The sequence below is a fragment of the Rhinopithecus bieti genome, unplaced genomic scaffold (genome assembly GCF_001698545.2).
Source record: "Rhinopithecus bieti isolate Rb0 unplaced genomic scaffold, ASM169854v2 scaffold_7967, whole genome shotgun sequence".
Classification (NCBI taxonomy): Eukaryota; Metazoa; Chordata; class Mammalia; order Primates; family Cercopithecidae; genus Rhinopithecus; species Rhinopithecus bieti.
Genome location: NW_016806112.1, coordinates 2,231,889 through 2,249,236, shown reverse-complemented (window position 1 = coordinate 2,249,236; position 17,348 = coordinate 2,231,889). Strand labels below are relative to the sequence as shown.

At 51.9% G+C, this 17,348-nt stretch overlaps 1 protein-coding gene across 1 annotated transcript in view; it reads left to right on the top strand.

Moving 5' to 3' along the window:
• The window catches only part of OLFML2A (olfactomedin like 2A), a 38,432-nt gene extending 24,198 nt beyond the window's left edge, over positions 1 to 14,234 (top strand). The window contains exons 4-8 of the mRNA XM_017874774.1: positions 274 to 480; positions 2,405 to 2,654; positions 5,097 to 5,348; positions 8,759 to 8,944; positions 11,109 to 14,234. Of these exons, the coding sequence (XP_017730263.1) occupies positions 274 to 480; positions 2,405 to 2,654; positions 5,097 to 5,348; positions 8,759 to 8,944; positions 11,109 to 11,713 (1,500 nt within the window). The 3' untranslated portion in view covers positions 11,714 to 14,234. The remainder of the gene's footprint in view (positions 1 to 273; positions 481 to 2,404; positions 2,655 to 5,096; positions 5,349 to 8,758; positions 8,945 to 11,108) is intronic.
• Positions 14,235 to 17,348: the final 3,114 nt, after the last annotated feature.

The window sequence follows — 17,348 nt, the reverse complement described above, 5'->3', positions numbered from 1 at the left end:
CCTCGTGATCCGCCCGCCTCGGCCTCCCAAAGTGCTGGGATTACAGGCTTGAGCCACCGCGCCCGGCCCTATTCCTTCACTTTTAAATTCAAAAGTTCATAAATACAGGGTCTCTTGGGGCCTATTTTCCTGCCCATGCTTGCTGGGACCGCCCCCAGCCTGTTCAGGGGACTGGACAGCAAAGCCTAATGACCAAAGCTGGGGTGTCCCCCCAGTCTGGGGGTTCAGAGGAAGCTGGCCCAGGAAAGACCTCCAATCCTGCCTCGTCCACAGAGCATCAAGGCCAACCTGAGCCGGGAGAACGAGGTGGTGAAGGAGAGCATGCGCCACCTCAGTGAGCAGTTGAGGCACTATGAGAATCACTCCGCCATCATGCTGGGTATCAAGAAGGAACTGTCCCGCCTGGGCCTCCAGCTGCTGCAGAAGGATGCCGCTGCCGCCCCCGCCACCCCTGCCACGGGCACTGATAGCAAGGCCCAGGTGAGGCCCCAGCTCTGATCACAGGGCGGGAGCTGGCTGAGCTTGGGAGCTCAGTGTGCCAGGACATTGGCCCTGAGGGCCAGCTTGGTGGGGGTTTGGGGCTGTAAGATGGGGTTGAGGGCTGGCAGAGCTAGAGAGTCCCTGGCAGGGTGAGGTGCAGGGGGTACCTGCTGTATAGCAAACACAGTCAGCACAGGGAATGGGGATAGGCCTGGGGATCCTGCCAAGGGGGCTGGTCCCTAAGCCAGGTGTTTGGCAACCTTCTCATTCCCAAGTTTGAAGCTAGTGGGGACAAGCTTGTGGAGGCGGGGCCCCCTGCCTAGCCCTCAGAGACCAGGTTGGCTGCAGCAAAACCGCTTCTAGCCTCCCCTGCTGTGGCTGGGCCCTTGGCTGGGTTGAGCCTGCTCAGAGGGAGGTGGGCAAAGCCTCAGGGACCCCTGCAGACTGATACCCATTCATCCAACCCACCCTGGGGTAGAGAACTCCAGTGCACCCAGGCACTCCACTTCCAAGCTCAGAGCACAGAGTGAGCAGAGGCACTGGTTCTGTCACTAGGCAGAGTCACCCGTGACAGATAACCTGCGTGCAAATGTGATAAACATCCTCTCTGTAGGCAGATGAACTGCGAAGCTGATTCTCCCTCTGAGCAGATCAATTAGAAAGAACAACCACTTTTGGGTGAGCCAGTTGCACAGAGGCTCCAGCCTTTGCTGGGTATGTGGCTTGGCGGATGGAGTGCAGACTGGATTCAACCCCTTTCAGGGTCCTCTGGCCAGTCACCCTCGGGCAAGACACAAGCCACACCGTTGTTCACACTGGCCTTGTGTTTCGGTGAGTGACTGAAGAAGGGAGCTGACATTTGTGAAATTCCTACTTTAAAACTTGACTTTCTCACAGACATTGTCAGTGGATCCCATAGCCACCTGGGAGGAGGGGTGACACTGCCCATTTGGCAGATGAGGCATGGAGAGAGGTCACATGGAGAGGCGGTGGCGGAGCTGGGACTGGCAGCTAGGTCTGCGTGACTGCCAAGCCCACCCTCTTCCTCTCTTCCTCTCCACATCTCGGTCTCCTTTGCTGACACTGTGATAATGGGGCCATTTGTGTCTGCAACTGGGACCACCTAGATGCCGATAAAGCAGCTAGGAAGCCTGTGCCTTGGCCCCCAGCTGGCTTCCTGCTCATTCCCGTGCCAATTCCGCAGGCGAGAATGAAGCGTGTTTTGGCAGTGGTGCAAAAGGCACCCGGCTACTGTACTTGCCGTATCTGCTGGAGTTTCTGCCCAACAATGAGTGATGTCACAGGCCCTGTGTTCTTGTGCCAAGCCAGCATCAGAGGCATTTAAATAGGAAGTGAAAATAACAAAACACAAAATGTTAGAAATGGCATATCCTAGAGGTTGCGTGACCAACCCTGTCCCAGTTTGCCTGGGACTGAGGGTTTTTCCAGGATGCAGCACTTTTAGTGCTAAAACTAGAAATGTTCCAGGCACTCTGGGATGAGTTGGTCACCTTGCCTAGGTGCCTAAGAACCTCTCCCCTGCCCACATACTAAGACCAATGAGGAAGAGAGACAAGGCTGGGAAGGTGAGCAGGTAGAGGAGGCTGCCTCCCGGGGAGCTGGTCCTTCTGGCCTGCCCCCCAGGGGGAGTGGACAGGAGTTGGAAGTGGGACAGGAATCTAACCTATCAGGTTGGACTTCAAGCCTGCAAGGGAACTAAAGAGCTGGGTGAGGAAACTGAGGCAAACCAGTCATGGATGTAGCCACCATGGTGGGGTAAAGGAAAGCTGTGACTTCATGAGTGCTTGGGACACAGGGCCTGGGGCAACATGGCCACCTCCAGCCCCCACGTTCTGAGCCCCCAGGACTCCCCATAACATTTCTTCTACTGTCCTTCAAGTCTGAGACTTCTCTTCCCTTCCAGGACACAGCTGGAGGAAAAGGCAAGGACATCAGCAGGTATGGCAGTGTGCAGAAGAGCTTTGCAGACAGAGGCCTCCCAAAACCTCCCAAGGAGAAGCTGCTGCAGGTGGAGAAGCTGAGGAAGGAGAGCAGCAAGGGCAGGTTCCTCCAGCCCACAGCCAAGCCCCGCGCCCTGGCCCAGCAGCAGGCTGTGATCCGGGGCTTCACCTACTACAAGGCGGGCAAGCAGGAGGTTACCGAGGCGGTGGCAGGTGAGTAGGAGGGGAATGGGGACCCTGGGGAGTCGGGGATGGATGCCTCCTAGGAATCCCCTCATCTTCTCTGCAGTCGGACCACCCCAGATTCAGTCACACCCATTGATTACCTGTTGAGTGCCCTCTGCTCATCCACATATGGGGATAACACCCCACTCGGGGTCACTGGGATGAAATAGCAGAACCAACCTGCAGGGCCACTCGGTGGCTTTCCAGTATTTACAGCCGTCTTCACCTTTGCTGGACTTTTCTTTGTGCATTTGAAGATGTGCTGAAGGTCCACTCTGACCAAGTGACAGGGAATGGTAGAGACACAGTCCCTGTCCCCACAGATCTCATAGTCTAGTGAGAAAAAGTACCTATGACCAGGCAGCCACCACAGTGGGGGGCAGGAGAATACCGGGCTCCTGAGAAATGACAAGGGCTTTGGGGGCGTCTCTCATTTCCTCTCCATCTCCTCCCTCTTCTTATATCCCCAAGGAAGAGCCCACAGCCTCTTGTATTTTTCCTGCAGCTCTCTGCTGGATCACAGAGAAAGGTGACAAAGTAATTGGCAAACAAGAGACACAAGTTTCAAGATACCCCAAATTTCTGATCCATCTCTAGCGGTTGTGGTTCCTGATTCCCCCACTAAGACCCTCCCCAGATGGCTGCTCTCTTTTGATGTCCCAGAGGGGTGTCCCAAACCTGCTCCTCCCCTTCCTGGGTCCTGCTGACCACCTCCTCCTGCAAAGCCCTCCTTCCAGCCCATGTGCAAGGGGCGCATGGAGGTGAAACAGTCAGGGACCAGGCTCCTTTGAGAGCCTTCTTGTTTCCTGGCCTCTCAGGACTCAGAGGCCTCTTCCCCCTGGTCCCAGCTGCTGGCCCAAGCCCTGCCAGCTTGGTCTGGACATGGCACAGAGCCTCTGACCCCTGGCTGGGACACTGCCTAAGAACAGCTGCAGGCATCTGACTCTGCCAGCAAGGCCTGTGGGAACAGGGGCCCTGTCCTGGCAGGCTGCTGAGGCCAGGCCTCCCTGTGGTCCTCCTCAACCAAGGGGATGACCCCCATCCCCACCAGGGCCCAGGCTGCCCACAGCAGGGCCTGTGCAAAGAGAAAGCCCAAAATGGAGAAAAAAAGAAGTCAGGTTATTGCCCTCAAGTCAAGGGGTCTCTGAGCCCCTCCCCAAGCTGACCAGGTGGTCCCCTGGGCACCAGACCATCATAGTAATAACAGCACCATTCCTTTATCTCCCTGGTGTCACAATTTTTTTTTTTTTTTTTTTTTTTTTGAGACGGAATTTCGCTCTTGTCACCTAGACTGGAGTGCAATGGTGCTATCTCAGCTCACTGAGCCCTCCGCCTCCCAGATTCAAGCAATTATCTTGCCTCAGCCTCCCAAGTAGCTGGGATTACAGGCACGTGCCACTATGCCTGACTAATTTTTGTATTTTTAGTAGAGACTGGGTTTCATCATGTTGGCGAAGCTGGTCTCGAACTCCTGGCCTAAGGTGATCTGCCTGCCTCGGCCTCCCAAAGTGCTGGGATTACAGGAGTGAGCCACCATACCCGGCTGGTGTCACCAAAGTGTTTCCCTAAACCCTTCCTTCCTTTCTCCCTTCCTTCCTTCCTTCCTTCCTTCCTTCCTTTCTTCCTTCCTTTTTTCTTTTGAGACAGGGCCTCACTCTGCCACCCAGGTTGGAGTGTAGTGGCACGATCATGACTCACCAAAGCCTTGACCTCCTGGGCTCAAGTGATCTTCCCTTCTCAGCCTCCCTAATAACTGGGACTACAGGCGCCCATCCCACCTGGCTAATTTTTTCTATTTTTTAGTAGAGACAGGGTTTTGCCATGTTGGCCAGGCTGGTTTTGAACTCCTGGGCTCAAGCGATCTGCCTGCCTCAGCCTCCCAAAGTGCTGGGATTACAGGCACCAGCCACTGGATCCAACCCTCTAAGCACTTTTGTTCATGCCATCGCATTTGATTCTGGCAGCAGCTGCATTTTCCATGGCAGAGTAAAAGGAGAAGACCTGTAAAATGGGAACAAGAGCTTCTCTCTAGAATTGAATCTAGCAAATGAGAGAACTGGTACAAAGTGCTTGATGCATAGGAAGGAAAGGGATCTCCTTTTTGGTACCTCATATTTGCTGGAATCTGTGCAAATGTTTCTGTACATTTTTCTGTAGTCACCACCATAGTCCAGCATGGTGGGCTTATGACTCTCAGTTCACAGAGGTGGCCCAGGAAGGCAGGGGGACTTGGCTGAGGCCACCTTGCTGGGTTTAGAGCCGTGACTGTGAAGTCCTCCCTGCCTCCCACTTTGAGACCTTTCGGCCGCTCCAGGTGTGGGGAGACCCTGAGGAGGCCCCCCCTCCACTCCCTGGGGCCAGCAGACCTGATGGAGACCCACATGGCAGCAGGTGGTGCTGGGATGTGAGCATGGTGTCTTCTCTCTGCAGATAACGCCCTCCAGGGCACTTCCTGGCTGGAGCAACTGCCGCCCAAAGTAGAGAGCAGGTCCAACTCCGCAGAGCCCAACTCCGCAGAGCAGGATGAGGCTGAGCCCAGGTCCTCAGAGGGAGTGGACCTGGCTCCTGGCACCCCCACCTCAGTCCCTGCCACCACCACCACCACCGCCATGACCACCCCAACCCCCACCACCAGTCTCCTGCCCACCGAGCCACCTTCAGGTCCAGAAGTCTCCAGCCAAGGTGAGTGAGCCTCACAGGGGTCAGCACATTGTAGCCTGTGCCCAAATTCAGCCCACAGCCTGTTTCTGTGAAGCCCTCAAGATAAGAAATGCTTTTTACAGCTGGGCACGGTGGCTCACTCCTGTAATACCAGCACATTGGGAGGCCAAGGCGGACGAATCACCTGAGGTCAGGAGTTCAAGACCAGCCTGGCCAACATGGAAAAACCCCCTCTCTACTAAAAATAAAAAAATTAGCTAGGTGTCGTGGCGGGTGCCTGTAATCCCAGCTACTTGGGAGGCTGAGGCAGGAGACTCGCTTGAACCCAGGAGGCAGAAGTTGCAGTGAGCTGAGATTGTGTCACTGCACTTCAGCCCAGGAGGCAGAGCTTTTTTTTCTTTTTGAGACAGATTCTCACTCTGTCACCCAGGCTGCAGTGCAATGGTGAGATCTTGGCTCATTGCAACCTCCATCCCCCGGGTTCAAACAATTCTCCTGCCTCAGCCTCCCGAGTAGCTGGGATTACAGATGCCTGCCACCACACCTGGCTAATTTTTGTATTTTCAATAGAGACAGGGTTTCACTATGTTGACCAGGCTGGCCTCTAACTCCTGATATCAGGTGATCCTCCCATCTCAGCCTCCCAAAGTGCTAGGATTACAGACATGAGCCACCACACCCAGCCCAGGTAGTATTTTCAACAAATTCTTCTTAAAATGTCACCTAGAATGCCATCATTAAATCCAGCAACTATTTTTATTTCTTTATTTCCTGTGTCCAATCGTTGGCCCTGTTTTGATGTCAGCATTTATAGTTTTGCTTTGTGTCTCATGGTAGAAATCTTCCTCGTTAAGTCATTGATCCCATCCTTCCGAAGGGATCTTGGCTCTCTGTGGTGACAGTCCTTCAAACCCTGTCCTGCTTTGGTCCAAGGTCATTCCACTTCTAGGAATTTTTCCTGAAGGATCCACCAGCAGTGGGAACAACAGCTGCAGCTTAAGTGGTTGCATCATGGCATCGTTTCTAATGTCAGAAAACTGGAAATAACCCAAATGGCTGACATGGGGAGGACTGGTCAGATAAATTCAGGGCACAGCTGTCCACCGGTCTGGCAGACCTTGAAATCACATCATTAAAAGGCTATTTAAAGATGAGAGAATTTGTTCAACGGAAGCTAAAAACAGGATACATAAAACTGTATACTCAGTTTTTTAAAGTATGTCTGCATGACTGTACATGCAAAGAAAAAAGAAAAGGAAGGAAATGCCACATGCTTAAATTTTGCTTTGCATGGGAGAAGGGTGGGAGGGGGTAAGGGATAAAAGACTATGTACTGGCTACAGTGTATACTGCTCAGGTGACGGATACATTAAAATCTCAGAGAACATCATTAAGGAACTCACCCATGTAACCAAAAACCACCTGTTCCCCAAAAACTATTGAAATAAAATATTATTATTGTTTTTGTTGTTGTTGTTTTGTTTTTTGGGGGGGTTTTTTGAGGCGGAGTCTGACTCTGTCGTCCAGGCTGGAGTGCAGTAGCGTGATCTCTGCTCACTGCAACCTCTGCCTCCTGAGTTCAAGAGATTTTCCTGCCTTAGCCTCCCGAGCAGATGGAATTTCAGGCACACACCACCATGCCTGGCTAATTTTTCTATTTTTAGTAGAGACAGTGTTTCGCCCTATTGACCAGGCTGGTCCTGAACTCCTGACCTCAAGTGATCTGTGAAATAAAATTTTTAAAAAGAGAATAAAAGAACGGAAAAAAAATTTTCTTTGGATAATGGCAGTTTTAGTTTTTTTATTTTATAAGAGTGTAAATTTTATTTTAAAAAAGTAAAAGAAAAAAGAAAAAGAAAAAAAGAAAAAAAATAATTTTTTTATTGACAAAAATTGTATGTATTCATTTGTTTGGCATACTGCAGAAAGAACAATTTTTTTAATGCATGTATTTATAATGTACAACATAATGCTTTGATACGTGTACACACTGTGAAATGGCTAAATCAAGCTAATTAGCATATATACTACCTCACATTACTTATCTTTTTTCTGTGGCAAGAACCCTTAAAATCTACTCTCTTAGCAATATTCAAGTATACAATATGTTGAACTTATTCCTGTTGTCTAAATGAAACTTTGAATGCTTTAAGCAACATCTTCTCAATCCCCCCATCCACTAGTAACCACTATTCTACTCTCTGCTTTTATGAGTTTGACTTTTTATTTTTTTAATTTTTAATGTTTCTTTTTTTTATTTATTTATTTTTGAGATGGAATCTCACTCTGTTGCCCAGGCTGGAGTGCAATCGCGTGATCTCGGCTCACTGCAACCTCCACCTCTCAGGTTCAAGTGATTCTCCTGCCTCAGCCTCCCGAGTAGCTGGGATTACAGATGCCCACCACCACACCCAGCTAATTTTTTTCATTTTTAGTAGAGATGGGGTTTCACCATATTGGCCAGGTTTGTCTCAAACTCCTGACCTCGTGATCCACACACCTCAGCCTCCCAAAGTGCTGGAATTACAGGCGTGAGCCACTGTGCCCGGCCAATTTTAATTTTTTTTTTTTTGAGGCAGTGTCTTGCTCTTGTGGCCTAGGCTGGAGTGCAGTGGTGTGATCATAGCTCACTGCAGCCTCAACATCCCAGGCTCAAGCAATCCTCCCACCTCAGCCTCCCCAGTAGCTGGGACTACAGGTACACACCACTATGCTCACCTAATTTAAAAGAAAATTTTTTTTTTTGTAGAGACAGGGTCTTGCTATGTTGCCCAGGCTGGTCTTCAAGTCTTGAGCTCAAGTGATCCTCCCACCTCAGCCTCCCAAATTGCTGGGATTACAGATGTGAGTCACTGTGCCTGGCCGAGTTTGACTATTTTAGGTTCCACATATGACGAATAATATAACTTTGAAGATTTTTATTTTCTCCATTCTCTTTTTTTTTTTTTTTTTGAGACGGAGTTTCACTCTTGTCACCCAGGCCGGAGTGCAGTGGTGCGATCTCCGCTCACTGCAATCTCCGCCTCCTGGGTTCAATCGATTCTCTTGTCTCAGCCTCCTGAGTAACTGGGATTACAGGTGCCGCCTACCACACCCAGCTAATTTTTGTATTTTTAGTAGAGATGGGTTTCACCATATTGCCCAGGCTGGTCTTGAACTCCTAACCTCAAGTGATCCACCTGCCTTGGCCTCCCAAAGTGCTAGGATTACAGGCGTGAGCGACTGCACCTGGCCTCCATTCTCCTTTTCTGAGTGTTTTATGTTTTTGGTAATGATCAGGCATTGCTTTGATGATGAGGAAAGGGGAAAGAAGGCCATAAACAAAATATCAGGAGAGATTTAAGTTGGACCCAGATAACATTGCCAGCCTGTTGCTCTGGCTGGGGGCTTTGGGAATCTGTGTACCAATGCTGCCTGCCCTCCTCCCACAGGCAGAGAGGCGAGCTGTGAGGGCACCCTCCGGGCTGTGGACCCCCCCGTGAGGCACCACAGCTATGGGCGCCACGAGGGAGCCTGGATGAAGGACCCTGCAGCTCGAGACGACAGGATCTATGTCACCAACTACTACTATGGAAACAGCCTGGTGGAGTTCCGCAACCTGGAAAACTTCAAGCAAGGTCAGGCACTCCGGAGGTGAAGAGGGGGCTGGGTATGGACAGCCTGGGGAGGGGTCCTCATGGAGAGTTGGCTTTCCTTGCCTTGTGGGTTTCTTTTTTTTTTTTTTTGTGAGACGGAGTCTAGCTCTGTCGCCCAGGCTGGAGTGCAGTGGCTGGATCTCAGCTCACTGCAAGCTCCGCCTTCCGGGTTTACGCCATTCTCCTGCCTCAGCCTCCCGACTAGCTGGGACTACAGGCGCCCGCCACCTCGACCCAGCTAGTTTTTTGTATTTTTAGTAGAGACGGGGTTTCACCATGTTAGCCAGGATGGTCTCGAACTCCTGACCTCATGATCCGCCTGTCTGGGCCTCCCAAAGTGCTGGGATTACAGGCTTGAGCCACCGCGCCCAGCCTCCTTGTGGGTTTCTATGGTATAGCCCGGTTGAGCCCCAGATTATTAGCCACCCCAAGGAGGGGGGTCTGGGCTGAGGGCGCTGGGATGGAGGCCCAGACAGACCCCCGGGCACCCCTGTGCGCTAGCACCCTGCCAGGAACCAGAATGCAGCAGTAAACAAGAGGGACATGGTCCTGCCTTTGCAAGCGTGACTTACCGTCAAGGGGCCAATACTGAGTTTCCATTTGTGGAGTGCTTACCCTGTGCTGATCTCGCCCCACCCCGTGTATCAGCTCATGGTTGCTACATACCTCCAGGAGGTGGGGTTATCACCTGTTTTATAGGTGAGCAGGGCCTCTGGCCTTAGAGGAGCTGCAGGTCTGGGCAGGGGTCAGGACGGAGCTGACGGCACAGGGAAGGGCAGAATTCTCAGATCTGGGGCATGATGCGGGGAAGGGGTCATTTAGATCTAGCCTGCCCTTCAGAAATGCACACTCTGGTGGGGGAGGCAAAGGCTTAAAGAGACAATGTCAGTACAGCATTAGAGGGAGCGCTGAAGGGGCTATGGGAACCCACCCTAAAGATCAGGGAAGACTGCCCCGTAAAGGTGATGCTGAGCTGGGCCCTGGAAGAAGAGTAGGAGTAAGCCATGTGGAAGGAAGAGGGAAGGGTGTTCCAGGCAGAAGGCTCAGCACATGCAGAGGCCTGGCAATGACAGGAAACGTGATGGCCTGGGGTGGGGCAGGGGATGGTGACTGAGTAAGCTGGGGCAGGCCTGGTGAGCCAGATGAAGGAATTTGGACTTAACCCTGAGAGCCATGCAGTCACAACTAAAGGCCGGGCGCAGTAGCTCACACCTGTAATCCTAGCACTTTGGGAGCCCGAGGCAGGTGGATCACTTGAGGTCAGGAGTTCAAAACCAGCCTGGCCAACATGGTGAAACCCCATCTCTTTAAAAAAAAAAAAAAATTAGCTGGGTGTGGTGGCAGGTGCCTGTAATCCCAGTTACTTGGGAGGCTAAGGCAGGAGAATCGCTTGAACCTAGGAGGCAGAGGTTGCAGTGAGCCGAGACCGCACCACTGCACTCCAGCCTGGGTGACAGAGAGAGACTCTATCAAAAAAAAAAAAAAAAAAAAGAAAAGCCTGGAACAACTACAAAATGAAAAATAAAGGCCTGGAACAACTAAAATCCTTCCTCTGCTAGCTCAAAATTGGCCGGCTTTCTGCTCAAGCAGCTCACAGGCTGGTGGAAGAAGCCTGTGATAAGTATCAAGATGAAGGCTTATGTCTGGCTGCTACAGATGTGTCCTGGGGGAAAAAAGACAAAGGGTTATGGGAGGCTGGAGGAGAGGCCCCTCACTCAGGATAGGGAGGTTAGTGAAGGCTTCCTGGAGGAGGTGACATTGGCCTGGGGCTCTGAAAGGTGGGCAGGCATTCCTCAAGCAGACAGCCTGGGAAACGGCAGTCCTAACAGAGGAACAGCAGGGACGAAGGCTTGGAGACAAAGAATGGGGCTAATGTCACCCTGTGTCTAAATTCTAGCTGTGCCATTCCAGAGCTGGGTGACCTTGATCCTCTGAGCCTGTTTCTTCTTAAGCAGATGAGATGACAATAGACCTCCTTCGGGAGACGCTCGTGCCATAGTAAGATGTCATCTCAGCTCCAGGCACATTGCATATGCTTGGCATCAGTTGCTTACTGGGCCACTGAGAGCCCTTGGTGGTCTCAGAGGATGTGGGTGGGCTGGGGTTGTTCAGGAGGTCTAGGGTGACCGTCGCCCTCCACCTGCAGGCCGCTGGAGTAACATGTACAAGCTGCCCTACAACTGGATTGGCACGGGCCACGTGGTGTACCAGGGCGCCTTCTACTACAACCGCGCCTTCACCAAGAACATCATCAAGTATGACCTGCGTCAGCGCTTCGTGGCCTCCTGGGCGCTGCTGCCCGACGTGGTATACGAGGACACCACACCCTGGAAGTGGCGCGGCCACTCGGACATCGACTTTGCCGTGGATGAAAGTGGCCTGTGGGTCATCTACCCCGCCGTGGACGACCGCGATGAGGCCCAGCCCGAGGTGATCGTCCTGAGCCGCTTGGACCCTGGCGATCTCTCGGTGCACCGGGAGACCACGTGGAAGACACGGCTGCGGCGGAACTCCTATGGGAACTGCTTCCTGGTGTGTGGCATCCTGTATGCCGTGGACACATACAACCAGCAGGAAGGCCAGGTCGCCTATGCTTTCGACACGCACACGGGCACCGACGCACGCCCCCAGCTGCCCTTCCTCAACGAGCATGCCTACACGACCCAGATCGACTACAACCCCAAGGAGCGGGTGCTGTACGCCTGGGACAATGGCCACCAGCTCACCTACACCCTCCACTTTGTGGTCTGAGTGGAGACCTGTGCTCCCGGAAGAGGGGCAGCAGTGCGGCAGGGGCTCTCCACAGCAGCTCCTGCAACTGACCCAGTCCGCAAATATTTATTGGGGGCCAGCCCAGGGCTGGGACTGGGCATGAGGTGGTCACCAGGATTGAGCTTCCTCAGCACCCAGTGGGTAATACTTGCTTCCATTTGCAGAGCACCATGCCAAGCACTTCCCACACACTTACCCATCTGATTCTCCCAGCACCTCCCTTGGAGGTAGAGATCATGAACCCATTTAACAGATGAGGAGACAGAGGCTCAGAGAGGCACCGTCCCTTGCCTCATGCCACAGTTGTGATCAGGCAGGTTGTGCTCTCACGACAGCCCCATTTTACAGGTGAGGACACTTCAACACACCTCTCCCTGCCCTCCCCCATCTCCCCTGGTCTCTCTTGTTCTCTCAACTCTCTCTCCCTTCCCAGGACCACTCAGAACCAGAGGCCTTTAGGGCCAGTGTGCTGGTGTCGGGTGGAGGCCCCGGCTCTGCCTGCCATCCCGGGGCTCTGTTCTGGCTGAGCTGTTGGTGGCCCTGGGCTTTGGGTCCCTTAGCCAATGTCCTTGCCTCTTGTCTTTGGCCAGTCCCCCAGCCCAGCCCACCCCACCCGCTGTCCGGCCACATTCCAAACCTCTACCGTCACCTAGCTGCTGAACAGAAACCGCACCCCGAGAGAAAATCCCGTCCTCTGTTCCAAGGCCCCTTTCTGCTCTGCGCTCATTTTTATTTTCTCTTATTCTTCATCAGTGCCGTCATTTGTTTCTGCAGCAGCAGCTGAGAAGGCAGCAGGCAGCTGTGCCAGGGTGGGGAGCTGAGCTGAGGCTCCCTCTCCACCCAGAAGCACTGGCGTTGCTCACATAGTCAGACCTTGGGTCCCCTCCCTGATTCATCCCAGAGCCTTTGGGCCTGGAGTCCGCCTTGTCCTTTTTCTCTGGGCTTTCAAACCCATAACCTTTACACACTCAGGGATACCTCCGGGTCTGCCATGAATAAGACCCTAGGCCCAAGGCTGGCATGGTGCCAGGATGACACAGTTTCCCTCTTCCTTGCCAGCCCTGACCTGGCCCAGCAGCCTGAGGGCTGCAGAAGACACGGTGAGAGTAGTTGGTCCAGCGGAGACATCAGGCCTTCTTCTTTTTGCAGGAGAGAACCAGAGGGTGGGAATGGGGAGGGAAGAACTGAGGGTCTGCAGACTGGACTTTTCCTGGCTTCAGAGTCCAACCCCAGGACTTGGGTTGAGCATGCACGGGGGGGCCACCTTGCCCAGAGCCACTGATGGCTCCCCAGAGCCTCAGACCCACACAGCCCAAAGGACAAGGCCTTCAAGCCTGCCCCTCTTCTGCTTTGTTTAGACAGTATTTTTAGAGCTGGAAAGAAATTTTCTAGCCCAGCTCCCTGTTTTATGAAAGAGAAAGAGGCTCAGAAAAGTTGAGAGAGCAGCTGAGTGTCACACTGGGAGCTGGGCACAGACAATCTTCCAGAAGGTTCTGTCATGGAGGCTGCCCTACCTGGGAAGGCACCCCAGCACCTGTGAAGGACATTAATACTCATCCCCAGCCGCTCCCTAGCCCTTGCTGCCTTCATTCTGTCCCGATGCCAGCTCCTGGGATGTCTGTAAGTTTGAATACCAGTTGCCATGTTAGGAAAGTCAGCTGCACAGCCAAGAGTGTAAGGGTGTAAAGAAATGCTTTTTTTTTTGAGATGGAGTTTTGTTCTTGTCACCCAGGCTGGAGTGCAGTGGCGCAATCTTGGCTCACTGCAACCTCCGCCTCCTGGGTTCAAGCGATTCTCCTGTCTCAGCCTCCCTAGTAGCTGGGACTATAGGCGCCCACCACCACGCCTAGCTAGTTTTTGTATTTTTAGTAGAGACGGGGGTTTCACCATGTTAGCCAGGCTGGTCTCGAACTCCTGACCTTAGGTGATCCACCCGCCTTGGCCTCCCAAAGTGCTGGGATTACAGGTGTGAGCCACTGCACCTGGCCAGGAAATGCCTACACTTCTTTCAGGCATTGTCAGGTGATGTTTTGTTTAAGCTCTAACTCAACCCTGGAATACAGGGGAATGATGACACCCAGCCCAGCCAGGCCTGACTCATCGTGGTCATATCCAGCCCCCACCCCTGGCCAACCAACCACTGCAGGCTCCTCTTACAGACTCACCAGGGGGCTGCAAGGCCCCAGCATCTCCCTTGGCCCTGGGTGTGGGTTTTACAAGACTGTGTCTTTCGTGACATCATAGCCCAACCATGTGAGAAGAAGGAGAAGGCCCCCCTTTCTTCATTAATCTGAAAAAAAGGAAAGTAAGAATAGGCTAATTTTTAAAAGTTAAAGGGCAAGCAGCATTGCATTCTGGGGGAATGCCGGCCACAGCCTCCAAACATTCACTAGGCCTCTTCTGTTTTCAGACACTTGTAAGTGGGTTATGTGGTGGGTATGGGCAGTTTTTTCTTTTCTTTCTTTCTTTCTTTCTTTTTCTTTTTTTTTTTTTTCCTTTTTTTTTTTTTTTTGAGACAGTTTCACTCTTGTTGCCCAGGCTAGAATGCAACAGCGTAATCTCAGCTCACTGCAATCTCCGCCTCCCAGGTTCAAGTGATTCTCCTGCCTCAGCCTCCCGAAAAGCTGGGATTACAGGGGCCTGCCACCACGCCCAGCTAACTGTTTGTATTTTCAGTAGGGACAGGGTTTCACCATGTTGGCCAGGCTGGTCTCGAACTCCTGACCTCAGGTGATCCACCTGTCTCAGCCTCCCAAAGTGTTGGGATTACAGGCGTGAGCCACCACGCCCAGCCAGTTTCTTCATTTTACACATGGTCCCGCTGGAGCCTAGAACAGTGAGGTCACTCATCACATAGGCAGTTAAGTGGAGAATGAGGTTTCAAAATCAGATAAGGAAACCATCATCATTAACTGAGCACCAACCGTGCTAAGCTTGCCACGGGCATATGCTTGCAGTCTCACAAGAGTGGGAGGTCTGTATCCTGAATGTGCCCATTTTATAGATGAGGACACTGAGGAGAAGAGACTTACCCAGGCTCACACAGCAGCTCAGCCTGTTCTAGGCGCTGGTCAGTGCGTGTTCTTTGCCACCAGCCTGTCACTCCAGTGGCAGCTCCAGAAAGGGAGGCTGTTGCTTTTATCCCCAAACTGCATCCACAGAGAAGCCCCAAGGAGGAGGTTGGGGCCAGCTCATAAAAAGCCTGAATGCCAAGCCAAGGAGTAGATGCCTCCAGTCATTTTTAGAACAAAGTCAAGTATAAATTTACAGAGAAAAAAATTCTAAGACAGTTGGATGCTGTCCTGTTGGTGAGGAGAGGAAAGGAAAGGTTTTTGTTGCGGGGAACTGGAACCAGCCCACAACTGCATGCCTGTGAGCTGTCATGGAAACCTGGCCCCCAACAGCTTTTGAGGGTTTTTTTGGTTTTGTTTTTGTTTCTTTTTACCTGTCTTGGGCTTTATTACTTTTGGCAAAAGGTACTTCAAACAAGGAAGGGCCTGGACTGAGAAGGACCAGGTCTTCTTGATGACCTTGTCTACAAAGGCAAAGGAAGCTGTCTCGGGTGTTTCTGAACAACATGACTCATGAGGGGCTTTGGCTACCCCTTGGGTTCCGCCTAGAGATGTCCAGGCCTCACATTTAATCTGCTTTCTCTGCGGTGGGGTAGAGAATGGAGCTCCCGCATTGGGGGCAGTGCTAAAGGTGGAACTGGGGGATTTTCCTGGGAACGATTTGAGGGCTCTTGAAAGCCCATGTGTTCCAAAGCATCTTTAACTCTGGGACAGCACTGGAAGCCGCTGTCATGACAGGACATGGCACTGGATGGCTGGCAGACAGCCCTGGCTGGGAGTTAGGGAGCCCTAGATTGGAATCCAGCCCCACCTCTTTCATGCCACAGGTTTGGTCAAGTTCTCTCCCGCTCAGGGTAGGGCTGTGAACTCCCTCTTAGAGCTAAGAACATGCAGCTTAGTGAGGACAAGACCCTCCTAGAGCTTTACCACTAATCCCCACCCAGGAGCCCCAAGGCCAGCATTATTCCTCCCCATTACAGGTGATGAGCCTCAAATTCAGAGAGCTTAAGCAACCTGCTCAGGGTCATGTCTCCAACAGGCAGTAGAGTCAAGGTCTGTTTTTGCACCAAAGTCCCAGACTAACTGTTGGTAGGAATCTTGTAACCAGTCATGTTTTCTTCCTTGTTTTGGCTGCTGGGAAGCTCAAAGTCAAATTGGAGACCCTTTTTTTTCCAATTGTGCTGAGTCTCCTACTAGACTCGCTTCATTCTAGCTTTCTGCTTTTACCTTTACCCTAATCTTTTTATTTTTATTCTGTTGTACTTTATCTATTTTTGTAAGTTGCTGAGATATCTGTTTTGCCACAAGATGGGATATATCTAAATAAAGACATGATCAAAGGTTTGATTTAAAAGTCTGGACTAAATGCTGTGGTCCATATCCTTATCAGAACACATACATTTAATAACTTAAATAATTTGTCAGCTGGGTGTGGTGGCTTGCACCTATAATCCCAGCACTTTGGGAGACTGAGGCAGGCAGATTACTAGAAGTCAGGAGTTCGAGACCAGCCTGGCCAACACAGTGAAACCCTGTGTACCAAAAAATACAAAAACTAGCTGGGTGTGGTGGCACACACCTGTAGTCTCAGCTACACGGGACGCTGAGGCAGGAGAATTGCTTGAACCTGGGAGGTTACAGTGAGCCAAGATGGTGCCACCGCACTCCAGCCTGGGTGACAAAGCAAGACTCCATCTCAAAAAAAAAAAAAAAAAAAAAAAAAATTCATGATCAGGCATTGCAGGGAACTGATGGTGTGGAAAAACGAATGGGGTGGGTGGATGGGAGATTAAGTACACCGTTAGCTGAATGGAAATTGGAGGCCACCATAGTGGCTCATGCCCGTAATTCTAGCACTTTGGGAGGCTTAGGTAGGAGGATCACTTGAGAACAGGAGTTCAAGACCAGCCTGGGCAACATAGACCTCCTCTCTACAAAAAATAAACAAAAGTAGCTGGGCGTGGTGGCATGTAAAAAAATAAAAAATAAAGAGTTTGTTATGAGAACTGGCATTGTTGCTAAACTCCTGATGGAACTAATTGGAATGGTGAGCTGTGCAGAATCCAACTCAGACTGAAAGCCAGACCCTGCCGAATGGAGAAGACAAGCCAGACGTTCCCAAAGGTGTTCAGACACTAGCCTCGGCCCCTTCCCTGCCTTCCTGTGCCAGCTGCAGAGAGGGGTGCAGGGTACACTCACTCCTGGGTCAGAGAATGTGGGGCCGAGGGAAAGGTAAGGAAAGAAAAGAAAAGAAAAAGAAAAGAAATGCTGGCCGGGCGCGGTGGCTCACGCCTGTAATCCCAGCACTTTGGGAGGCCAAGGCAGGCAGATCACGAGGTCAGGAGATTGAGACCATCCTGGCTAACACAGTGAAACCCCGTCTCTACTAAAATACAAAAAATTAGCCGGGCGTGGTGGCGGGCGCCTGTAGTCCCAGCTACACGGGAGGCTGAGGCAGGAGAAGGGCGTAACCCGGGGAGGCGGAGCTTGCAGGGAGCCGATATCACGCCACTGCACTCCAGCCTGGGTGACAGAGCGGGACT